This window comes from Papio anubis, chromosome X (genome assembly GCF_008728515.1).
Source record: "Papio anubis isolate 15944 chromosome X, Panubis1.0, whole genome shotgun sequence".
In the NCBI taxonomy this organism is placed as follows: domain Eukaryota; kingdom Metazoa; phylum Chordata; class Mammalia; order Primates; family Cercopithecidae; genus Papio; species Papio anubis.
In genome coordinates, this window is record NC_044996.1 from 2,979,674 (window position 1) to 2,999,994 (window position 20,321).

At 48.9% G+C, this 20,321-nt stretch overlaps 4 protein-coding genes across 4 annotated transcripts in view; all 4 read right to left on the reverse strand.

The window, feature by feature from the left end:
• The window catches only part of LOC101024933 (melanoma-associated antigen 4), a 463,021-nt gene that overhangs the window by 15,506 nt on the left and 427,194 nt on the right, over window positions 1-20,321 (reverse strand). The window lies entirely within an intron of this gene.
• On the reverse strand, window positions 6,827-7,670 carry LOC101000043 (chondrosarcoma-associated gene 2/3 protein). The gene is given in 2 exon segments (XM_017953763.3): window positions 6,827-7,202; window positions 7,357-7,670. Coding segments are annotated over 2 exon segments (384 nt in total). The 3' UTR covers window positions 6,827-7,132.
• Window positions 10,995-15,287, reverse strand: LOC101002476 (melanoma-associated antigen 12-like). Its single transcript, XM_031660911.1, is given in 5 exon segments — window positions 10,995-11,860; window positions 12,147-12,410; window positions 12,412-12,718; window positions 13,616-13,721; window positions 15,002-15,287. Coding segments are annotated over 5 exon segments (1,476 nt in total). The 3' UTR covers window positions 10,995-11,347.
• On the reverse strand, window positions 15,416-19,817 carry LOC101002828 (melanoma-associated antigen 3). The gene has a single exon (XM_021932799.2). The coding sequence runs from the start codon at window positions 17,894-17,896 to the stop codon at window positions 16,952-16,954; it is 945 nt and encodes a 314-aa protein (XP_021788491.2). The 5' UTR covers window positions 17,897-19,817; the 3' UTR covers window positions 15,416-16,951.

Consider the following 20,321-nt stretch of genomic DNA (forward strand, 5'->3'; position numbering starts at 1 on the left):
GAGATCGAGACCATCCTGGCTAACATGGTCTCGATCTCCTGACCTTGTGATCCGCCCGTCTCGGCCTCCCAAAGTGCTGGGATTACAGGCTTGAGCCACCGCGCCCGGCCAATCTAAGGGTTCTTGTGTGATATCACCCTGAAGTTAGAGGAATTTGGAACCACCTTGATACTTGAAATCAAGCTTTCACAGGGTGTCCTTTTGGAATTCGCCTCTGAATACATGCACAGACAAATGGTCAAAGAGCAAACCGTCCCTCATGAGTATTAGATGAGAAAAACCTTGGGAAATCCCAGTAGAACAAACATCTACTTACTGAGACTGAATTCCCAAATTTCTGGAGTCCTCCAGGAGTTTAAAAAAGATTCCTTGAAAACATGTCAACTCTCATGAAAGAGGAATAATTAAGCAGCCTTCTGTTTCTTGTCTGTTTACCTGCTCCACGGGAAAATACTGGCCTTCAGTGTGCGTAAAGGCACCAGACAGGTGTTCAGGCGTGTGGAGGGTAGCAGAAATTCACAGGTTAACATTTTGACTCGGAATCAAATGGAGGAAAAATTCTCAGCTTACTATGGATTTAAAGGGTATTGCAAAGGGAAGGCTTCCTGCTGAGACCTTTAAGATTATTGGGCAGTTAGTTGTGATTGTATATGTGAAAACATCAGTCACATATTTGACACTGGAAAAAGTTGGAGAATGTCACGGTGAATTTGGCCTTCTCAGAAACTCCTCCTAGAAAAGAGATGGGTAGTGTAATACCAAATAATTATAGTTGCTTTTTGTTGAGCACCTACTATGTAACAGTTTATGGGGGAGGGTATCCTACTCACCTACATTTTGTCTTTGTCTCCTTCCTGGACACATGGGAACAGTAAAGTCCTTGCAGTTAGGATGAGTCATGTGACATTTCCTTTATACCAATATAGGAGCAGAAGCATCGTTTGTCACATCCTGGCATGTGGGAGCCAGTGTGCCATTTCCACGCTTTCTCCCAGCTTTCAATGGCAAACATGGCAGCTTCATCTTGAGATGATGGAATCACAAGGTGGAAGCAGCTTGCATCGCTGGGTCCCATGAGAGTGGAGAGCACCTGGCAAACTGCATCAGAACTTATTTGCACATAAAATAAACTCGTGTTGTGGCAAGCCATTCATGGTTGTTCTGTTGCAACAGCTAGCAGTTACTTAAACTCACATGGCTAGTATTTCTGTTTGTCAGGTTTAAATGTTTTTTATTTAAAATGTAGTATTGTATGTATTCTTATTGCAAAAATTATAGAAATGGGGATTATTCACTATTTTCCCCTTTACAAAGCTCCTCCACAGTTAGCAACGCCTACCCACCCCACCCCCCCGCAGAGGTCACCACAGTTAACAATCTTGTGTAGTTTTTTACAGCTGACTCTAGGCTTTTCATTGACAGATAAACTATAACAATATATTGTTTTTATTTAATATATGACAACAATGATATACATATTGATATTCCTTTATCACTTTATAAAATGGATGTAAGATATTTCCACAACAGGATAGATAGATAGATAGATAGATAGATAGATAAATAGATAGATAGATAATAAGATAAGTAGATCTATCTCACTTTTGGAACCACTTTCTATAATTCTAAAGTAGGCATGCACCATAATTAATTAAACTCTTTCTTCCTAATGGACATATAATTTGTTTCCGATTTGCCGTATGATAAATACAATAAAATCAACGTCTCTGAATATGAATTGTTAGGCAAACATGGTTTTCTTCTAAGAAGGATATATTTACATGGGTATTGGGTTAAAGTGAAAGGGCGAAAATAGTTTAACATTTAAAATATTTCTAAAATTGTATTACAAAAATGCTGTACCAATTCAAATTCTCATAAAAATCACAATCGATTTAAAATTCTGAAATGTGGACAGGACATTTCTTCTCTGCTTTGAGAAGGATTTGGTCAGACTGAAGAGGAGCCAGGTAATGAGAGCAGACAGGAGACCCTCAGCCCGTGAGGGAGGATCCCGGGAGGATCCAGGGGAGAGCCGTTGCTGGCGTCCATGAGAGAGACCACATGAGAAACCAAGTCCACAGAACCCCAGGCAGGCTGGCACTCCGAGCTCTAAATCCAGAGTTCAGGACGGTGGAGTCGGACCTGAGGGAGAGAAGGGGGAAGGAGGAGGGAGGACAGGACAATGAATAGGAATAGGCTTGGGAAATCCCAGCACCATCGTCACCAGCTGGAGGGGGCCCTGTGATCTGAGTGGGCGGGCCTGTTGGCTGAATGCACCAGGGCTGTGCTGGTCAACCTTCCTGCCCTCAGAATCCCCTTCCCTCTCTCAGGAAGAGCTTGGCTGACTCTCTGCATCATTCTGGGCCAGCTGCCTCTCTTGAACACTCCAGTGGTCCTTTGCACCTTCACCAGCGTCCCAGATGTGGGAGCTGTCTTCATGCCTGCTCGGGGCTGGTGTTTTATCCCCTGGGGACCCTCCACAGAGTCTGGGCTATGTGAGTGGGTTGCTGACTGATGACCAAATGCCAAGACAGGTCAGGAATGCAGTTGAAAGGGGCAGTGGGACTGCATGGAGGAGAAATGGGAGGAAGAGTGCCCTGGGACTAGTCAGCTCAGACTCTGCAGATGAAGGATTGGCTGTGGACGTGCCTTGAAAATGATCCAGGTGGTGACTGTGTCTCAGATAGCCATCTGTGGCTTCTGAATTCTTGGCACAGGAGGGGACAGGTGTCCTAGGGCAGTGATCGCTGGCCTATGTTGCCAGCAGATACAGTCTGGGGTAGAGGGCTGGACCAAGGTGTGTACGTGAGCAAGTTGTATGGGAAGGCAGTAGAGGTGGCAGCTTTCCTTGTTAAGCTGATGGGGACATGCGGGGTCCAATACAGGAAGCATCCTGTTGGCAGCATCCTCACCTCCATGACAGTGTTTGGTCCAGGGGAGAAGACGTCTGCAGTGACCCTCTCCGTGGTAGTTTCCACGGGATTTGTGAACTCAAATGAGCACAGGTGAAGGAACTGTGGGTTTTGTCATGTAGGCAGGAGGCCCAGGACGGGCAGACTCCATAATTTGAATCAAAGTATTCCCATGCCTGATAACTTCATTCATCCCATGCACTTACGCATTCCTACAGAAAACTTTCATTGAATATATGCTGAGGAAACACCAAGTCAACAAAACACAAGAAAGCAGCAGTGCCCTTAACTCAGTCTCTGGGGGGCGTGAGGGAGATGGTGAGGTGGAAAGACATGTAAGAGTTTTAGGAAGTGAGGGACTGTGAACTGATGGAGACAGTCTCTGTTGACCTGACTTCTGAGGTTAGTGATGTTGTTCCGTTAGTTGAGAGGGAGGGAGAAGGGTGAGTTGGTGGTGATTTGATGAAGAAGAGTGTGGAGGATGAGCTCCATGCACAGCATTTTAAAGCTCAGTCAAGGATTTTTTGGACATGGATGTTTTATGAAAATTATAAATAGTGTTTCTAACACCCACAAGTAGTGATGTACATATTGACATGTCACATGCCTTTCCCACGTAATAAGATGAATGCAAGGTCTTCCCCCAACTGTACCTACGACTGACATCACTTTTGTAAATATCCCCTAGAATTCTAAAGTGGGTGGGTGCCATAGTTAACTAAACTTTTCTTTTCCTGATAAACACATACATTCTTTCCCATTTGTTGCTGTGATTAATAGAACTGAAATAAGCATACGTTTTTGGACACATATGCATACTTTCCAATAAGAAAGATACATTAACATGGGCATTGGGTTAATGTAGAAATGGTGTGAATAGTTTAACTCTTTAGAAATACTGTCAAAATGTATTCCAAAAATACTGTACCAATGAATTTTCTCACAAATGAATAGACGTGAATATCCTACACTCACAGAAAGATTTTGTGTTATCAATCTTCTAATTGTTGGTGAAAATTATGAATAAAATTTGGTGAAGAAATATTGCCTCGCTGTTATTTTAAATTGTGTCTTTCCTTTCTCTAATTCGGTTAAGTACACACTAACTTAATCCCTTAGCCATATGAAGTTGGATTTATACAGTGACATGCTGAGTAACATTTCTCTAGGCATGATTTAAAATTCTGAAATGGAGACGCGACATTTCTCAAATCCTTTGAGAAGAATTTGATCAGAATGAACAGGAGCCAGGGAAGGAGAGCAGACAGGACACCCTCGGCCCATGAGGGTAATCGGAAGGATCCAGCAGTGATATGGTTTGGTTGTGTCCCCACCCAAATCTCATCTTGAATTGTAGCTCCCATAATCTCCAGGTGTCATGGGAGGGACCAGGTGGGAGGTAATTGAATCACAGGGGTAAGTTTTTCCCATGCCGTTCTCGCCATAGTAAATAAGTCTTAGGAGATCTTATGTTTTCACAAAGGGCAGTTGCCCTGCACATGCTCTCTTGCCTGCTGCTATGTGAGACATATCTTTGCTCCTTTGCCTTCTGCCATGATTGTGAGGCCTCCCCAGCCATGTAGAACTGTCAGTCCATTAAAGTTCTTTTTTTTTAAATTATAAATTACCCAATCTCAGGTATTTCTTTACAGCAGTATGAAAATGAACGAATACAAGGGGAGAGCAAAGGCCAGAGTCCATGAGAGAGACCATATATGAAACGAAGTCCACAGAGTCCCAGGCAGGCTGTCATTCAGAGCTCTGAATCCAGAGTTCAGTCCGGTGGGGGCAGGAACCTGAGGGACAGAAGGGGTAAGGGAAGATGGAGGGCAGGACAATGAACAGGAATAGGCTTCGAAAATTCTAGTATCATAATTACCAGCTGGAGGGGTCCATGTGATCTGAATGGACAGGCCTGTTGACTGAATGCACCAGCGGTGTGCTGAACACCCAACCCTCCCTCAGAATCCCCTTCCCTCTCTCACGAAGAGTATGGCTGGCTCCCTGCATCATTCTGGGTGAGTTCCCTCTCGACCACTCCAGTGGTTGTGTGCACTTTTGCCAGTGTCCCAGGGCAGGGAGTTGTCTTCATGCCTGCTGTGGGCTGCTGTTTTATCCCCTGTGGACCCTCCATAGAGCCTGGACTGAGCAACAGCCAAGACAGGCCAGGAATATTTATGAGGAGTGTAAGGTGGCAGCATGGCTGCATGGAGAGGAAGTTGGAGGAAGAGTGCCCTGGGACTAGTCAGCTCCAACTCTGCAGATGAAGGACGGACTGTGGACATGCAATGAAAAAGATGCAGGTGGTGACTATGTCTCCGATGGACTCGTGAGACTTCTGATCTCTTGGCACACGAGGAAACAGGTGTCCTGGGGCTCTGATCACTGGTCTATGTTGCCACCAGACAGTGTCTACTGTAGTGGGCTGGCCCATGCTGTGTACGTAAGCGGGTTGGATGGCAAGGCAGTGGAGTTGGCACCCTTCCTTGTGGAACTGATGGGGATATGTGGGGTCCAATAGAGGAAGCATCATGCACCATCCTGTTGGGAGCATCCTCACCTCCATGACAGTGTTTGGGCCTAGGGAGAAGGCATCTGCAGTGACCCACTCTGTGGTAGTTGCCACGGAATTTCTGAACCCAAAGGAGCACAGGTGAAGGAACTGTGGGTTTCTTCATGCAGGCAGGAGGCCAGGGATAGGCAGACTCCATAATTTGAATAAAAGAATTCCCATGCCTGGTAATTTCATTCATTCCATGCACTTATTAATTCCTACAGAAACTTTTACTGAATATATGCTGAGGAAACACCAAGTCAACAAAACAAAAGAAAGTGGCAAGTCCCTTAATTCAGTCTGTAGGGAGTGTGGGGGAGATGCAGAGGTGGTGTGAATCACCCACCTGAGCCAGGGAGGCCAGGAAGGCAGAGCCAGACTTGGGGACTGGCAGTGTGCAAGAAAGGGAGCGACAGCCTGTGTCCCGGCCAGAAAGCTCTCCTTCTGACACTGTCGATCTGGTTTTCCTCCTGGATGCTGTCTGTGTGTGAATGCAACTGCTGCTCTCTGTGCCTACCTGCCTTTGTTAATAGGGAAATGCTCATGGTTGGTGGATGCTCACTTCTGCTCACCTTGGATCACTTCTACTGAAGGGGTGGTTTGACAGCAAGAAGACAGGAAGAAACTTTTGGGGATGATGAATATATTTTGCACCTTCACTGTGGTTGTGGTTTCATGGGACTAAATATTTGTCAAAACTGTTTGATTTGTTTCTCAGTATTTAGGAGAAAAAGTAAGCAGAAAACCAGGAAGTATACAGATGACCTGAAAAGCACCATTAACTACTCTGACCAAATAAAAGAGTAAGAAAAGCACTGCATTCAAGATTGGCAGAATAAACAATCCTCTCAAGTGTGCATGAAATATTTCCCAAGATAGATGGTACTCTGGGCCATCAAACAAAGCTTACAAATTGAAAAGAATAGAAACAATAGAAAGCCTCTTCTTAGACCATAATATAATTAAACTCAAAACCAAACACCAAGATATCTGAAAAATGCCCAAACATTGGAAATTTTAAAATATGCTCCCAAATAACCTATGGGTCAAAGAGGGAGTCTCAGGAGAATTCTAAAAATGCATTAAGTTGAATGAAAATAAAAATATACATACAAAAAGTGGGATTCAGCTAGAGTGTTTCTTTGAGGGAAATATATAGCATATTTTAAATGTTTATATTAGAAAATAAAATCTAAAATCAATAACCAAAACTATCACCCTAGGAAACTAAAGAAAGAAGAGCAAGTTGAATTTAAAGAAATTGTAGAGGATCCCCCCTCCCTCCCTTCCCACATTCCCACCTCTTCCCCCTTACTCCCTACCCCCACCATTTGAGACACACAGACACACACATCATTTTACTACATGTTCATTTTATTTCCATCACCATGGGGCATACCCTGTGGGGTGTAAAATGTACTCTACACCCTGTTGGCTACTTATTTGGGGTTAGACCTCTGGAGACTTTACAGATAGACTTGAGGTCTCTGGCCTTGCCCAGGAATTACTGGTTGCCCAAGGAGTTGCTGGAGACGGTGGAAGTCTCCATGTCCTTGTGGTCCTGCTGTGGCTCATTTTGATTGAGTTCCTCATTTGGCTGGTCAGAGTGGCTGGATAGTGTTGGCCCACTCCATTCCTCAGGGTTTTTTGAAATGGTGGTCTTTCAGGGAGAGACTTTTGTTCCTGGAACTTCCTTGGCGGGTCCCTTTTCCCTTCCGCGTTGTCTTGGGAACCTGGAAGGACAACAGGGAGATCAAAGAAGGGCACTGGTTTGGGGAAGAGGATGGAGGAGGGGGGAGAACAGAGGCTTCATAGAGAAATGATACAGACTGGGGTGGGCGTTTTGCCAGGGGAGCACAGGAGTCAGAGCTTGGGTGGGCCGTTCACTTTGATAGGGCTTCTGGGCCGGGGTTGAGAGGATGCTTTCCCCTTCCTCGCCTCTTTGGTGTTGGTGGGTGGTTTTTGGACAATGGGCTGGAGGCTCGCGGTTTCCTGGACATCTTCACCACACCAGCATCTCTCAACAATCTACTCCAGTCCACCTGGTCTCCCCATGCCTCCTCCAGGACAGCGAAGGCAGGCCAGCAGGCTAGAAACTCACACAGCATTTTTATGTTAGTCTTGTGGTAGAATTCCTTTTCCCGGAAAGCTTGATATTTTCTCTTAACACCTTCAGCTAATTGGATGAGGCCCATCTACATTATGGAAGTTATACTGCTTTACTTAAAGTCAACTGATTGTAAATGTTGATCACATCTACAAAATACCTTCACAGCAACATGTAGACTGCTGATTGACCACACAGTTGAGCACTATAGCCTAGACAGGTTGACACATAATTCTAGCCATTGCATATATCTTGCACCATACAAAAATATAACTCAAAGTGAACCACAGACTTTAAATGCCAAAATTACATTTTTTTTTTCTCTAGGACAAAACAAAAAAAAATTGTGTTACCTGAGGTTATGTCTTAGCTCAGGCTGCCATAACATAATGCCATAGACTGAGTAGCTGAAACAGTAGAAATTTATTTTTTTTTTCACACTTTTGAAGTTTGGAAGTCCCAGATCATAGACTGGCAGGGTTGGCTTCTGGTGATGGCATTATTCCTGGCTTGTAGATGGCCCTTTATCAGTATGTCCGTTCTTGGCCTTTCCTCTGTGCATGTGCAGAGAGAGAGAGAGAGAGAGAGAGAGAGAGAGAGAAAGGTCATGCAGGCACAAAAGTACTTTCTTCTGTCTCTTCTCCCTTCTTATAACCACACCAATTCTATGGGATCAAGGCCCCACCCTTATGACCTTTTTTAATATCAGTTTCTTCCTTAGAAGTGTCATCTCCAAATACAGACACCCTGGGGCTGAAGGCTTCAAAACATGAATTTGGTGGAGGACATAAGCATTAGCAAAGAATAGACACATAGATTAATAAAACAGAATAAAGCTTAGAAACAGACCTGCACACATACAGTCAGGTGATTCACAACAAAGGCAATAATGGTGAACGTACAGGTTTTCCAATAAAAGGTGCCTGAACAATTAGACATCTATACACAAATTATAATAACCTGGACATATCCTTACATATTCCACGAAAATTTGCTCAAGATACATCATAGACCTAATGAAAAATCCAAAAACTATACAACCTCTATAAGAAAACATAAGAGAATATCCACATAACTTTGAGTTTGGTGATGAGTTTTTAAATTCAACACCAAAAGCATGATCAGTGAAAGAAAAAATTGCCAAGTTGATTTTATTAAAATAAAAATCTTATGCTCTTCAAAGGACTATGTTAAGAGAATGAAAACAGAAGCCACAGACTAGCAGAAAACATCTGTGGTACACATATGTGGTAAAGAACTTGTCTCTACAGTATGTATGAACTCTTAAAGCTCAACGATAGAAAAAAATGAAAACAGTCAAAGATCTGAACACACATTACACCGAAGAAGATACACACATGGCAAATAAGCATACTAAAAGTACTGAGAGTCCTTTGTCATTAGATAATTGTGTACTAAAATGAGATACCACTACACACCTATTAGAATGTCCAAACGGACTGGGCGCGGTGGCTCATGCCTGTAATCCCAGCACTTTGGGAGGCCAAGGCGGGTGGATCACCTGAGGTTGGGAGTTTGAGACAAGCCTGACCAACATGGAGAAACCCCATCTCTACTAAAAATACAAAAAAATTAGCTGGGCGTGGTGGCACATGCCTATAATCCCAGCTACTAGGGATGCTGAGGCAGGAGAATTGCTTGAACCTGGGAGGCGGAGGTTGCGGTGAGCCGAGATTGTGCCATCGCACTCCAACCTGGGCAAAAAGAGTGAAACTCTGTCTCCAAAAAAAAAAAAAAAAAAAAAAAGAATATCCAAAATCCATAAAAAGCAAAACAAAGAAAACAAACCAAGACCAATTGCCAGTGAAGATGTGGAGCAACAGAAACTCCGGGCCTGGTGTAAATTAGTATTTTATCAAACGGCGATGGCTGTTATTTCTAATAATTTTAAACCCCAGGCCCTAACACTCTGGGATTTTGTTGTTGTTGTTGTTGTTCTCCAGGAGTCATCAGAGAATATACATCTCAATAGGACATAGAATACTTAGCCCAAAAAGGAAGCTTCACCCATAAAATTCAGTTAAGTATTTCTTATTAGAGAATATACTTCAAAATTTGGGTGTGCAGGAGTTTTGCCCAGCCAGGTGCAGCTCAAAGCTCCTAGAATCTGTGTCAAAGACCAACTCCTTCCCTCTCTCCCAGTTGCTTTCCCACCCAAACCACTATTTATATCCATTTTGTTACCATCTAAAATCTGGCTCATGCTTACAATTGGTCAAATTGCACTTGAGATAACCTAGTTAGAACGCCTTTTTAATGGAGTCAGCTCTGGCTCTCCCTGCTCGGCAGAAAAGCACCTGGCCAGTGGCTTCTGGGTCACCCTGCTGGGAAATTCAGCCTTATTGCTCAGGAAACCGTTGCAGATGATGGATGCCCTTCACCTAGATCTTGGGTTGTGTTCAATAGCAGTGGGACAAAGGCACAGGACACCTTCCATTCCTGCCCCAGGTGGAGACTCCTCTCTCTTCATCCGCGATCCGAAATAAACCACTCAGAGTTGCTTTCCATTCCAGGCTTTTCTCTCACTCTCTGAGAATCTGGCCCTGCACCCACCCAGCTTCATTAGAGTCAGCTCCTTCAGATCAAACTGCAGTTTATCAAAGCTAAAAATGCCCCAACTCAGGGCATTTACACTCCACCACTCTCACCTGGAGCCCCACACCCTCACCCCTCTCTTACATTTCCCCTACGTCTTACAGGACTTCTCGCCACCTTAATTATATGACTGCAGCTGCTAGACTCTATGACCCTATGTGTAGGCATGAGTCTGGCTTACCTTAGCATCCCCACTACTAACCTGGGGCCTTCCACTGAGCAGATGCTGAGTGAATGGGAGAGAAATGAGCCAGTGAACAGGAAGAATTATTTATTCCAATTTAATTTTTCTTACATTCTCAAAGAAACCAAGGAAATCCAGGTATCCATGGTTTTTTTTTTTTTTTTTTCAATTTTGCAGAATAGAGTGAAGTATAAGGCAAGAATTAACTATCTTTTAATGTCTTGAGTTCTCTGTATAATGTATGTTATTGCTAATTCTTTCACAATTCTAAGTAAATACTTATTTCACCGCTGTTATTATGTCACAATTCACAAAATGGAATGGATTTCCTAATCTGAATAAAAAACAAGACTCTTACTCCTAAACTATATAAACAGCACTATGTGTGACTACTGTCATTCTTTTTTTTTTTTTTTTTTTTGAGATGGAATCTCGCTCTGTCGCTCAGGCTGGGGTGCAGTGGCCGGATCTCAGCTCACTGCAAGCTCTGCCTCCCGGGTTTACACCATTCTCCTGCCTCAGCCTCCCGAGTAGCTGGGACTACAGGTGCCTGCCACCTCGCCCGGCTAGTTTTTTGTATTTTTTTAGTAGAGACAGGGTTTCACCGTGTTAGCCAGGAAGATCTCGATCTCCTGACCTCATGATCTGCCCGTCTCGGCCTCCCAAAGTGCTGGGATTACAGGCTTCAGCCACCACGCCTGGCCACTACTGTCATTCTTAAACTTGGATGCTGAAGTTCATTCAACCATCCGTTAAAAGGAACATTTGAACAATTCCAACAGGAAACAAAGATAAATCTCCAAGTCATCCAATAGAACAGAAACCCACTACTGAAAATGCTGACTGCTCTCTTCAGAGTGAAGAATGGGCCTCATGTCACACGAGGCAGTGGAAGCTAATGAATGGGGCCCTGGAAGGTGCACTGGCCCAGACCCCCTCCCACTGGCCCTGGCTGCAACGCCTGTTCAGACTCACTCTTCCCCCTCTCTCCAAGCCCATTCATGCAGGGGTGGGTAGGAAATTCGAGGCTCTCCAGTGATCTTTAGCATATGGTACAGGACTTTCACATAGCTGGTTTCAACGAGGGCCCTTGGACCCCACAGGAACTCGTAGCATGCATGATCACTGAAGGGCACCTGCCGGTACTCTAGGTAATTTTCCTGCACCAATACTTGGGTGAGCAGCTTCCTGGGATTTGCTAAGACACTGTCCTCCCTCCTGCCAGACAGCTCCAACACACTCAGCTCCTCCCAGACTTTCTCCTCAGGGGCACCGTCTCCCTCTATCGCTACTGTGGCCAGGATGATTATCAGGAGGTCTGTTGTGGGCATGATTTGATTTTCGCCCAGCAGGCCATTGTCGGAGAGGCCCAGGCAGGTGACAAGGATGTACAAGTGGCCGATGGGGACCACTTCCATCACCTCGATGCCAAAGACCAGCTGCAAGTACTCGGAGGCTTTGCTGAAGATCACAGGAAAGAAGTACTGGCAATTTTTTTTTTTTTTTTTTTTTTTTGGGACGGAGTCTTGCTCTGTCACCCAGGCTGGAGTGCAGTGGTGCAATCTCGGCTCACTGCAAGCCCCGCCTCCCACGTTCACGCCATTCTCCTGCCTCAGTCTCCTGAGTAGCTGGGACTATAGGCTCCCGCCACCACGCCCGGCTAATGTGTTGTATTTTTAGTAGAGACGGGGTTTCACAATCTTAATCTCCTGACCTCGTGATCCACCCGCCTCCGCCTCCCAAAGTGCTGGGATTAGAGGCGTGAGCCACCGTGCCCGGTCAGTACTGGCAATTTCTCATGACACTCTCCAGTATTTCTGCCATTGTAAACTGCTCCCTGGCTCGATACTTTAGGAGCAGAAAATGAACCAACTCAGCCACCTTCCTACTGAGTGCTGCTTGGAAGCCGGTCTCCAGGTCAGGAAAGGTGCTGGGCCCCTCCTCTTCTTGGTTGCTGGAGCCCTCATCAGATTGGCTCCAGAGAGTACAGTTGATGATAGTGGGGAGGGTGGAGGCTCCCTGAGGACTCTGGGGGAGGACCCGGTGACTCAGCAGCAGACACTTCCCCCAGGGTGACTTCCACTAGAGTAGAGGAGGAGGAGGCACTCTCCTGCTCCTCAGTAACAGGAACCTGGGCACCCACCAGGCCCAGGGCCTCTCCTCGGGCCTCAAGGCCTTCCTCAGGCTTGCAGTGCTGACTCCTCTGCTCCAGAGGCAGGCTGACTCTGGTCAGGACAGCAGGCAGGAGTGTGGGCAGGAGCTGGACAATGGAGACCCACAGGCCTGGGGAGAGATGGAGCGTGTGAGAGGCCTTAGCTGAGAACTGAACTGAACCTTGGAGGCTCTAACAGGCTTACTTACATATCTTCTCCTTTAGTGCTGCCCCAGAACCTCCAGTCCTCCTTGTCGGCCTGTCACCTGAGAACCTGAAGGAGAAAGTGAGAGGGCACCTCAGGGTACAGCTGGCCAGTGCATGATGAGGCTGCATCACTGAGAGTAGGGAGGGTGAGGCCAGGCGCTCTGGAGTCCCATGTGATCTGGGGCAGGTGGTGCTGTTGGTGTGCATTCTAGACAAAGCTTCAGTGTTGGCACTGTCTGCACCCGCTCTGCTCTGTGACTTCAGGACACTGCCTCAGACCAAGTCCTCACTGCCTTGTTCCTGGAGCTCCTGATTCCTGGGAGAGGAATCCATGGGCCTTCAGGGTGCAGACTGCAAGTACAGCCACGAATTCCAGAATTGTCAGGATGGTTGGCCAGACTCTGTGAGGTCTCCACTCTACTAGGGTGGAGGGTCCCCTCTGTGCTCACTCAGGGCCCTCACCTTTCTCCTTGTAGGGCCTAATCCCACCCTTTTGCTGGCCTGAGAAACTCTCATGTCAAAAACTCACATTCCTGATGTGGTACAGAAGGACATGAGGGACCAACATGTGGCCATACATGACCAGGTCCTCCCGCAAAGCACAATGAGAGATGTCCAAATTCATTGGAGTCCATGTGTCCTGAGTGAGGAGCCTGCTTGGTCTTCACCTCCACTCCTCACAGGGCCTGAGAGCCTCCCTCTACTGACCTGAGTGCAGCCCCTTCAGACCAAGGCCTCCCCTTCCCTGACATCAGAGATCCCAGAATAATGGATGGACCTCAGCCGACACCACTGCCCAGGCTCTCTGAGGGAACAGCAGGGGCAGGGCAGATTTCTATGGGGCCCCTGTTTGCCCTCAATCCTCCTGCAGGCTTCTCACCTGGATGCTTCGCAGATCTCAGGACCACCGCTTCTGTCGACTACATGGGGGCCCCTGTGTTGACCTGACTCATCCTCTGAAGAAAAGGTCCTCACCTCCCTGAGATCTGGAAACAGAAGTGAGGAGGGGCCACATCCTGTCACCCCCAAGTGGGTTGTCCAGGGCAGACCTCTTTGGTTTTAGGGTGAGGCTTCTCATGGCCTCCTATGGGTTACTCAGCTTTACTCCTGCCGAGGCCTGCCCTTCCTCAACCCCTAAGCCCCTGAAATGAGCAGACAGCTCCTCTTTACACCAACACCTTATGTCCCCGAGGGTTCCCCAACCTCCTGCCTGTGGTACAAATGAGATTGCCAATTGAAGTCATGCATGATAGGGCTCCCCTAGAGTTAAGAATAAGGGACAGCCAGACTCTGTGGCGTCCCTTCTTTCTGGGCCAGAGGTATCCCCAGTCCTCACGAAGGGGGCACACCTTGGGGCCGGCAGGTCCTGGGATTCCTCCCTCTGCTGACCTGAAGTACCACTCCTCAGACCACAGCCCTCAACTCTGTCACCCTGAAGGTGCAATGAGCACGGGGCACATTCGGCCACTGTGCCCAGCATCCCCCAGCCCAAGGTTCCCACTGATCTGGACTGCGACCTCCCCTCAGTCCTCCCTCTTCTTCCTCCCCTTGACTCCTCGCAGGGCTGGGCCCCAACCCCCTGCTGAAGTGGTTCTGCATCACTAGGATTCCCGTGGCTGAATGAAAAGGTGCCTCAGTTTGAGACAGGGGTACCGTGGGCCCCCTGTCCTGACATGCTGGGTCCCCTGAGGACTCCATTGACTTCCAGGAGGGCCTGGGCCTTTCCTCTGCTTCCCAAAGGCCTTACTCACGATACCGAACCCCTTCCCTCCCTTAGCCGTAAATGTGAACCTCAGGATCCGTGTGCCTGGCCGCCATTCCCGGAGCTTCTGTGGGTTGATAGCAGAGGCAAAGCCCGGATTCTGCCAGGATGGGGGTGGGGGTGAGGATGGGAATGGGGAATGGGGGATGGGGGTGAGGGTGGTGTTGGGGGATCAGAATGGTAGTGGGGGTGTGGAGCGGTTACCCTCAGTCCCCTCTCGGGGCCCTGACCTTGATTTCTGGCAGAGCCTGGGCCCTGCCCTCTTCTAACCAGCCCTGCCCTGATCACACAACGCTCTGACCACAGAGTTCCCTGCCGCTAAAGCGGCGGGGGTTGGCGAAGTGATGTGGTGGTGATCCACCCTTTGACGTCTTCCCATGTGGGGTGGTCCAAGGCTGGCAGCAGAGGCAGTGCTGGACTATTTGGGGCCCTCTGTCTGGGGTGAGACCCGCCTCAGTCCTCCCTCAGCATCTCACCTTGCCTCCCCACCGAGCCTGGGCCTACTTCCCTCCGCCGACATCAGGCCGTTGCTCAGGGCGAGAATCTCGCTGTCCTCTGACCCCAATGTGCAAGTCAGTGGCGTCACATCCGGGCAACGGTACTTCCCTGGGTACACGGCAGGGGTGGAACCAGATTCGGCTTGCGGGGGGGGGGGGGGGGGGGTGGGGGGGGGGGTAAGCATGAAGATGGTGTTGGGGGTAGGGGTAGGGGTAGGGATTGGGATGGGGATCTGAGGCTGTAGATCCTGGTGGATTCCGGAGAGTTGGGGGTGGGAGGGGCCTTTGGTCATCCCTCAGGGTCCTGACTTGGATGCCTGGCCGAGCCTAGACCGCCATCCTCTGCTGATTGTATCTGCTCCCCTCACACCAAGTCTCTGACTCTGAGTCCCCCCAAAGTGGCATTGGGGGGAGGGGTGTGGTCGGGGTGACATCATTGCCAGTGTTTACCAGGGCTGACAAGAGGGGCTGAGCTGGACTCTGTGGTCCCACTATGTGGGTGAGGGTGGATCCTCAGTCCTCACTCAGGAGGGTCCTCTTCCTCACCCCTGGCTGTTGAATGAAGTGATGGGTGGGAGACGCTCTGTTTCTGTCACCTCTGAGCGTTTGTGCATCTGTACCCCTTGTAGAGAATGGCTACGGGTCCCAGGCCAGGTGCTGCCTGCAGGGCGGGAGCTCCCGCGATTGTAGTGAGCTCTGGGAGAAGACACACACCTTCCCACGAGGGCTCCTCCCCAGCCAGAGCTACACTTGGCAAACCTTTGGTCCTAAATGATTTATTCTCTGAATCGAAGAAATAGGGTTTACATATCTTCCAAGTATATATGTAGGTAGCAATATATGTATTTATTTCTATGAAGTAATAGCCACCCTTAGTATGCATGATTCACTCTGATATCCTATTCTACTTCTATTCCAGTCTTTGTGTCCTGTTGAAAGAATTTTTTTAAAACATAATTCCTCTCCCACTATGTTGATTTCAGGTTGTCATTAGCAGAACTCTGGAGCCATAGTGCCTTAACCAACCCAATTTTCCTGGTGTTCTGCTATTACACTAGGCCTTTTGGCATCGTGTTTTCAGGGGCTGCCTCAGATTGTGCAATGAAGTGAAGTGGAAATTTTAAAACTTTTATTCTACCCATTCTTTCATCTGCCGTCTAAGCAGGCTACAAACCTCCCCAACATCCCTGCCACTAACCCCCTTCAACTGGCACTGCAAGTGTTAAACACAAGTACCAACTCAACAAGGTCTTCAGTCTCACCCTGGGCTGTCCCTGTTTTGTTGTATAGATTTTGTTGCTGATGCTGGTTTTTTACTTTCTGTTTCCATTCTATAAATTTCTAGAGTTGATTTGGGAAGCAGAGCACAGCAGCCCAAATTTGCTTGTAATGTTGGTGGCTACAGGTAAGGCACTAGATTGTAAATAATTTAAGCTGAGTTTACAGTTTTACACTGCTGTGTTCCCCATGAATGAATATGTTATACTCCTCTATATATTTCGAGCTCTTTTTTCCTGAATATGTCAGTATACTTCGATAGCTGCTTGTATAAACACCTTATACATTTTTATTAGACTTCTATTCAGGTAATTATTGGACTTTCTTGCTATTGCAAATGGCATATTGTCTATTAATTGTCATAGTTAGTTATTGCTTTCGTCAGGTGAAGATTTTGATTTTGCTGTAGTAATCTATTGCACACCTCGTTCTGACGGCCGATGCACTTGAATATTCCACATACCTTTTCCTTTGAATTTTCAAGATCGAAGGAAACAAAGATAAATCTCCAAGTCATCCAATAGAACAGAAACCCACTACTGAAAATGCTGACTGCTCTCTTCAGAGTGAAGAATGGGCCTCATGTCACACGAGGCAGTGGAAGCTAATGGATGGGGCCCTGGAAGGTGCACTGGCCCAGACCCCTCCCACTGGCCCTGGCTGCAACGCGTGCTCCGACTCACTCTTCCCCCTCTCTCAAAGCCCATTCATGGAGGGGTGGATAGGAAAAGTGAGGTCCTCCACTGATCTTCAGCATATGGTACAGGACTTTCACATAGCTGGTTTCAACGAGGGCCCTCGGACCCCACAGGAACTCGTAGCATGCAGGATCACTGCCAGACACCTGCCGGTACTCTAGGTAGTTTTCCTGCACGAAATCTTGGGTGAGCAGCTTCCTGGGATCCGCGAAGATACTGTGCTCCCTCCCCTCAAACACCTCTAACACACTCAGCTCCTCCCAGATTTTCTCCTCAGGGGCGCAGTCGCCTTCTTTTGCGATTATGGCCAGGACGATTATCAGGAGGCCTGTCTTGGGCATCATCTGATTGTCACCCAGCAGGCCATCATAGGAGAGGCCCAGGCAGGTGACAAGGATGTACAAGTGGCCAATGGAGTCCACTTCCATCAGCTTGATGCCAAAGACCAGCTGCAAGGACTCGAAGGCTTTGCTGAAGATCACAGGAAAGAAGTACTGGCAATTTCTCATGACACTCTCCAGCATTTCCGCCTTTGTGACTGGCTCCCTGGCTCGATACTTGAGGAGCAGAAAATGAACCAACTCAGCCACCTTCCTACTGAGTGCTGCCTGGAAGCCAGACTCCAGGTCAGGAAAGGTGCTTGGCCCCTCCTCTTCTTGGCTGCTGGAGTCCTCATCAGATTGGCTCCAGAGAGTGTAGCTGATGGTAGTGCGGAGGATGGAGGCTCCCTGAGGACTCCGGGTAGGACCTGGTGACTCAGCAGCAGGCACCTCTCCCACGGTGACTTCCACTAGAGTAGAAGAGGAGGAGGCAGTCTCCTGCTCCTCAGGAGCAGGAGCCTGCGCACCCACCAGGCCCAGGGCCTCTCCTTGGGCTTGAAGGCCTTCCTCAGGCTTGCAGTGCTGACTACTCTGCTCAAGAGGCATGATGACTCTGGTCAAGGCAGCAGGCGGGAGAGTGGGCAGGAGCTGGGCAATAAAGACTCACAGGCCTGAGGAGAGAGGGAGTGTGTTAGAGGCCTCAGCTGAGAACTGAACTGACCCTTGGAGGCTCTATCAAAGGCTTACTTACAGGTCTTCTCCTCCAACGCTCCTCCAGTGCCTCGGGTCCTCCTTGTCGGCCTGACCCCTCAGAACCTGAAGGAGGAAGTGAGAGGGGACCTCAGGGTACAGCTGGCCAGTGCATGATGAGGCTGCATCACTGAGAGTAGGGAGGGTGAGACCAGGTGCTCTGGAGTCCCATTTGTTCTGGGGCAGGTGGGGCCCTTGGTGTGCATTCAAGGCAAACCTTCAGTGTTGGCACTATCTCAGGCCCCTCTACTCTGCGACCTGAGGACACTGCCTCAGACCAAGGCCTCACTGCCTGGTTCCTGGAGCTCCTGGTTCTGGGGAGAGGAATCCACGGACACTCTGGGTCCAGACTGCAAGCATAGCCACAGATTTCCAGAACTGTCAGGAGGCATGGCCAGACTTTGTGAGGTCCCCACTCTACTGCCGTGGAAGTTCCCCTCTGTGCTCACTCAGGGTCCTTACCTATCTCATTGCAGAGCTTAATCTCGCCATTTTGCTGGCCTGAGAAACTCTCATATCAAGAACTCACATCCCTGATACGGTACAGAAAGCCATGAGGAAACCCACATCTGACCATAGATGCCCAGGTCCTCCCGGGAAGAACAACGAGAGATGTCCAAATTCATTGGAGTCCATGTGTCCTGGGTGAGAAGCCTGCTTGGTCTTCACCTCCACTCCTGGCAGGGGCTGAGACCCTCCCTCTACTGACCTGCATGCAGCCCCCTGAGACCAAGGCCTCCCATTCCCTGACCTCAGTGATCCCAGGATGATGGAGAGATCTCAGCTGATAGCCCTTTCTAGGCTCTCTGAGATAACAGCATGGGCAGGGCAGATTTCTATGGGGCCCACTGTCCACGTTCTGGCCCAGGGGTACCCTCAATCCTCCCTCAGGCTCCCCGCCTGGATGCATGGCAGATCCTAGGACCACTGCTTCTGTGGACCAGATGGGACTCCCTGTGTTGACCTGAGTCATCCTCTGAAAACAAGGAACTCGCTCCCCTGAGGTCTAACAACGAAAGTGAGAAGGGGCCACATCCTGTCACCCCCACGCGGGCTGTCCAGGGCTGACCCCTTTGGTTCTAGGGTGAGGATTTTGATGGCCTCTCATGGGTTACTCAGCTTTACTCTTGCTGGGGCCTGCCCTTCCTCAACCCCCAACCCCCTGAAATGAGCAGACATCTCCTCTTTACACCAACACCTTATCTCCCTGAGGATTCCCCAACCTCCTGCCTGTAGTACAAATGAGACTGTGACTTAGGGCCATCCCGGATGGGGACCCCCAGAGCTAAGAACAAGGAACAGCCAGACTCTGTGGTGTCCCTTCTTTCTGGGCCAGGGGTATCCCCAGTTCTCACGAAGGTGGAACACCTTGGGTCCTGCAGATCCTGGGATTCTTCCCTCTGCTGACCTGAAGTCCCACTCCTCAGACCACAGCCGTCAACCCTCTGTCACCCTGAAGGCGCAATGAGCACGGGGCACATTCAGTCACTGTGTACAGCATCCCCCAGCCCAAGGTTCCCACTGATCTGTACTGCAAGGTCCCCTCAGTCCTCCCTCTTCTTCCTCCCCTTGACTCCTGGCAGGGTTGGACCCCAACCCCCTGCTGAAGTGGGTCTGCATCCCTAGGATTCCCCGGCTGAATGAAAAGGTGCCTCAGTTTGAGACAGTTGTACAGTGGGCACTATGTCTTGGCATGCTGGGTCCCCTCAGGACGCCATTGTCTTCCAGGAGGGCCTGGGCCTTTCCTCTGCTTCTCAAAGGCTGTGCTCACGATACTGTACACCTTCCCTCCCTTAGCCGTAGATGTGAACGTCAGGATTCACGTGCCTGGCTGCCATTCCCGGAGCTTCCGTGGGTTGATAGCAGGGGCAAAGCCTGGATTCTGCCAGGATGGGGGTGGGGGTGGGGATGGGAATGGGCCGTGGGAGTGGGGTTGGTGTTTGAAGGGTGGGGGTGGGGTTGGTGTTGGGGGATGGAGGTGGGGTTGGTGTTGGGGGATGCAGGTGGGGTTGGTGTTTGGGAGACGGGAATAGTGGCGGGTGTGGGAGTTAGGTTGCCCTCAGTTCTCTCTTGGGGTCCTGACCTTGATTTGTGGCTGAGTCTGGGCCCTGCCCACTTCTAACCAGCCCCGCCCTGCTCACATCAAGCTCTTACGCCAGCGTTCCCTGCAGCTTAAGCGGCAGGGGTTGGCGGGGTGCGGTGGGGGTGACCCAGTCTGAGACCTCTGCCCCCCCAGGCTGTTCCAGGGCTGGCAGCAGAGGCAGAGCTGGATTACTTGGGG

Bases quoted from the DNA above. Each gene is read 5' to 3' on its own strand.
- LOC101002828 (XM_021932799.2), bottom strand. From the start codon at position 17,896: ATGCCTCTTGAGCAGAGTAGTCAGCACTGCAAGCCTGAGGAAGGCCTT.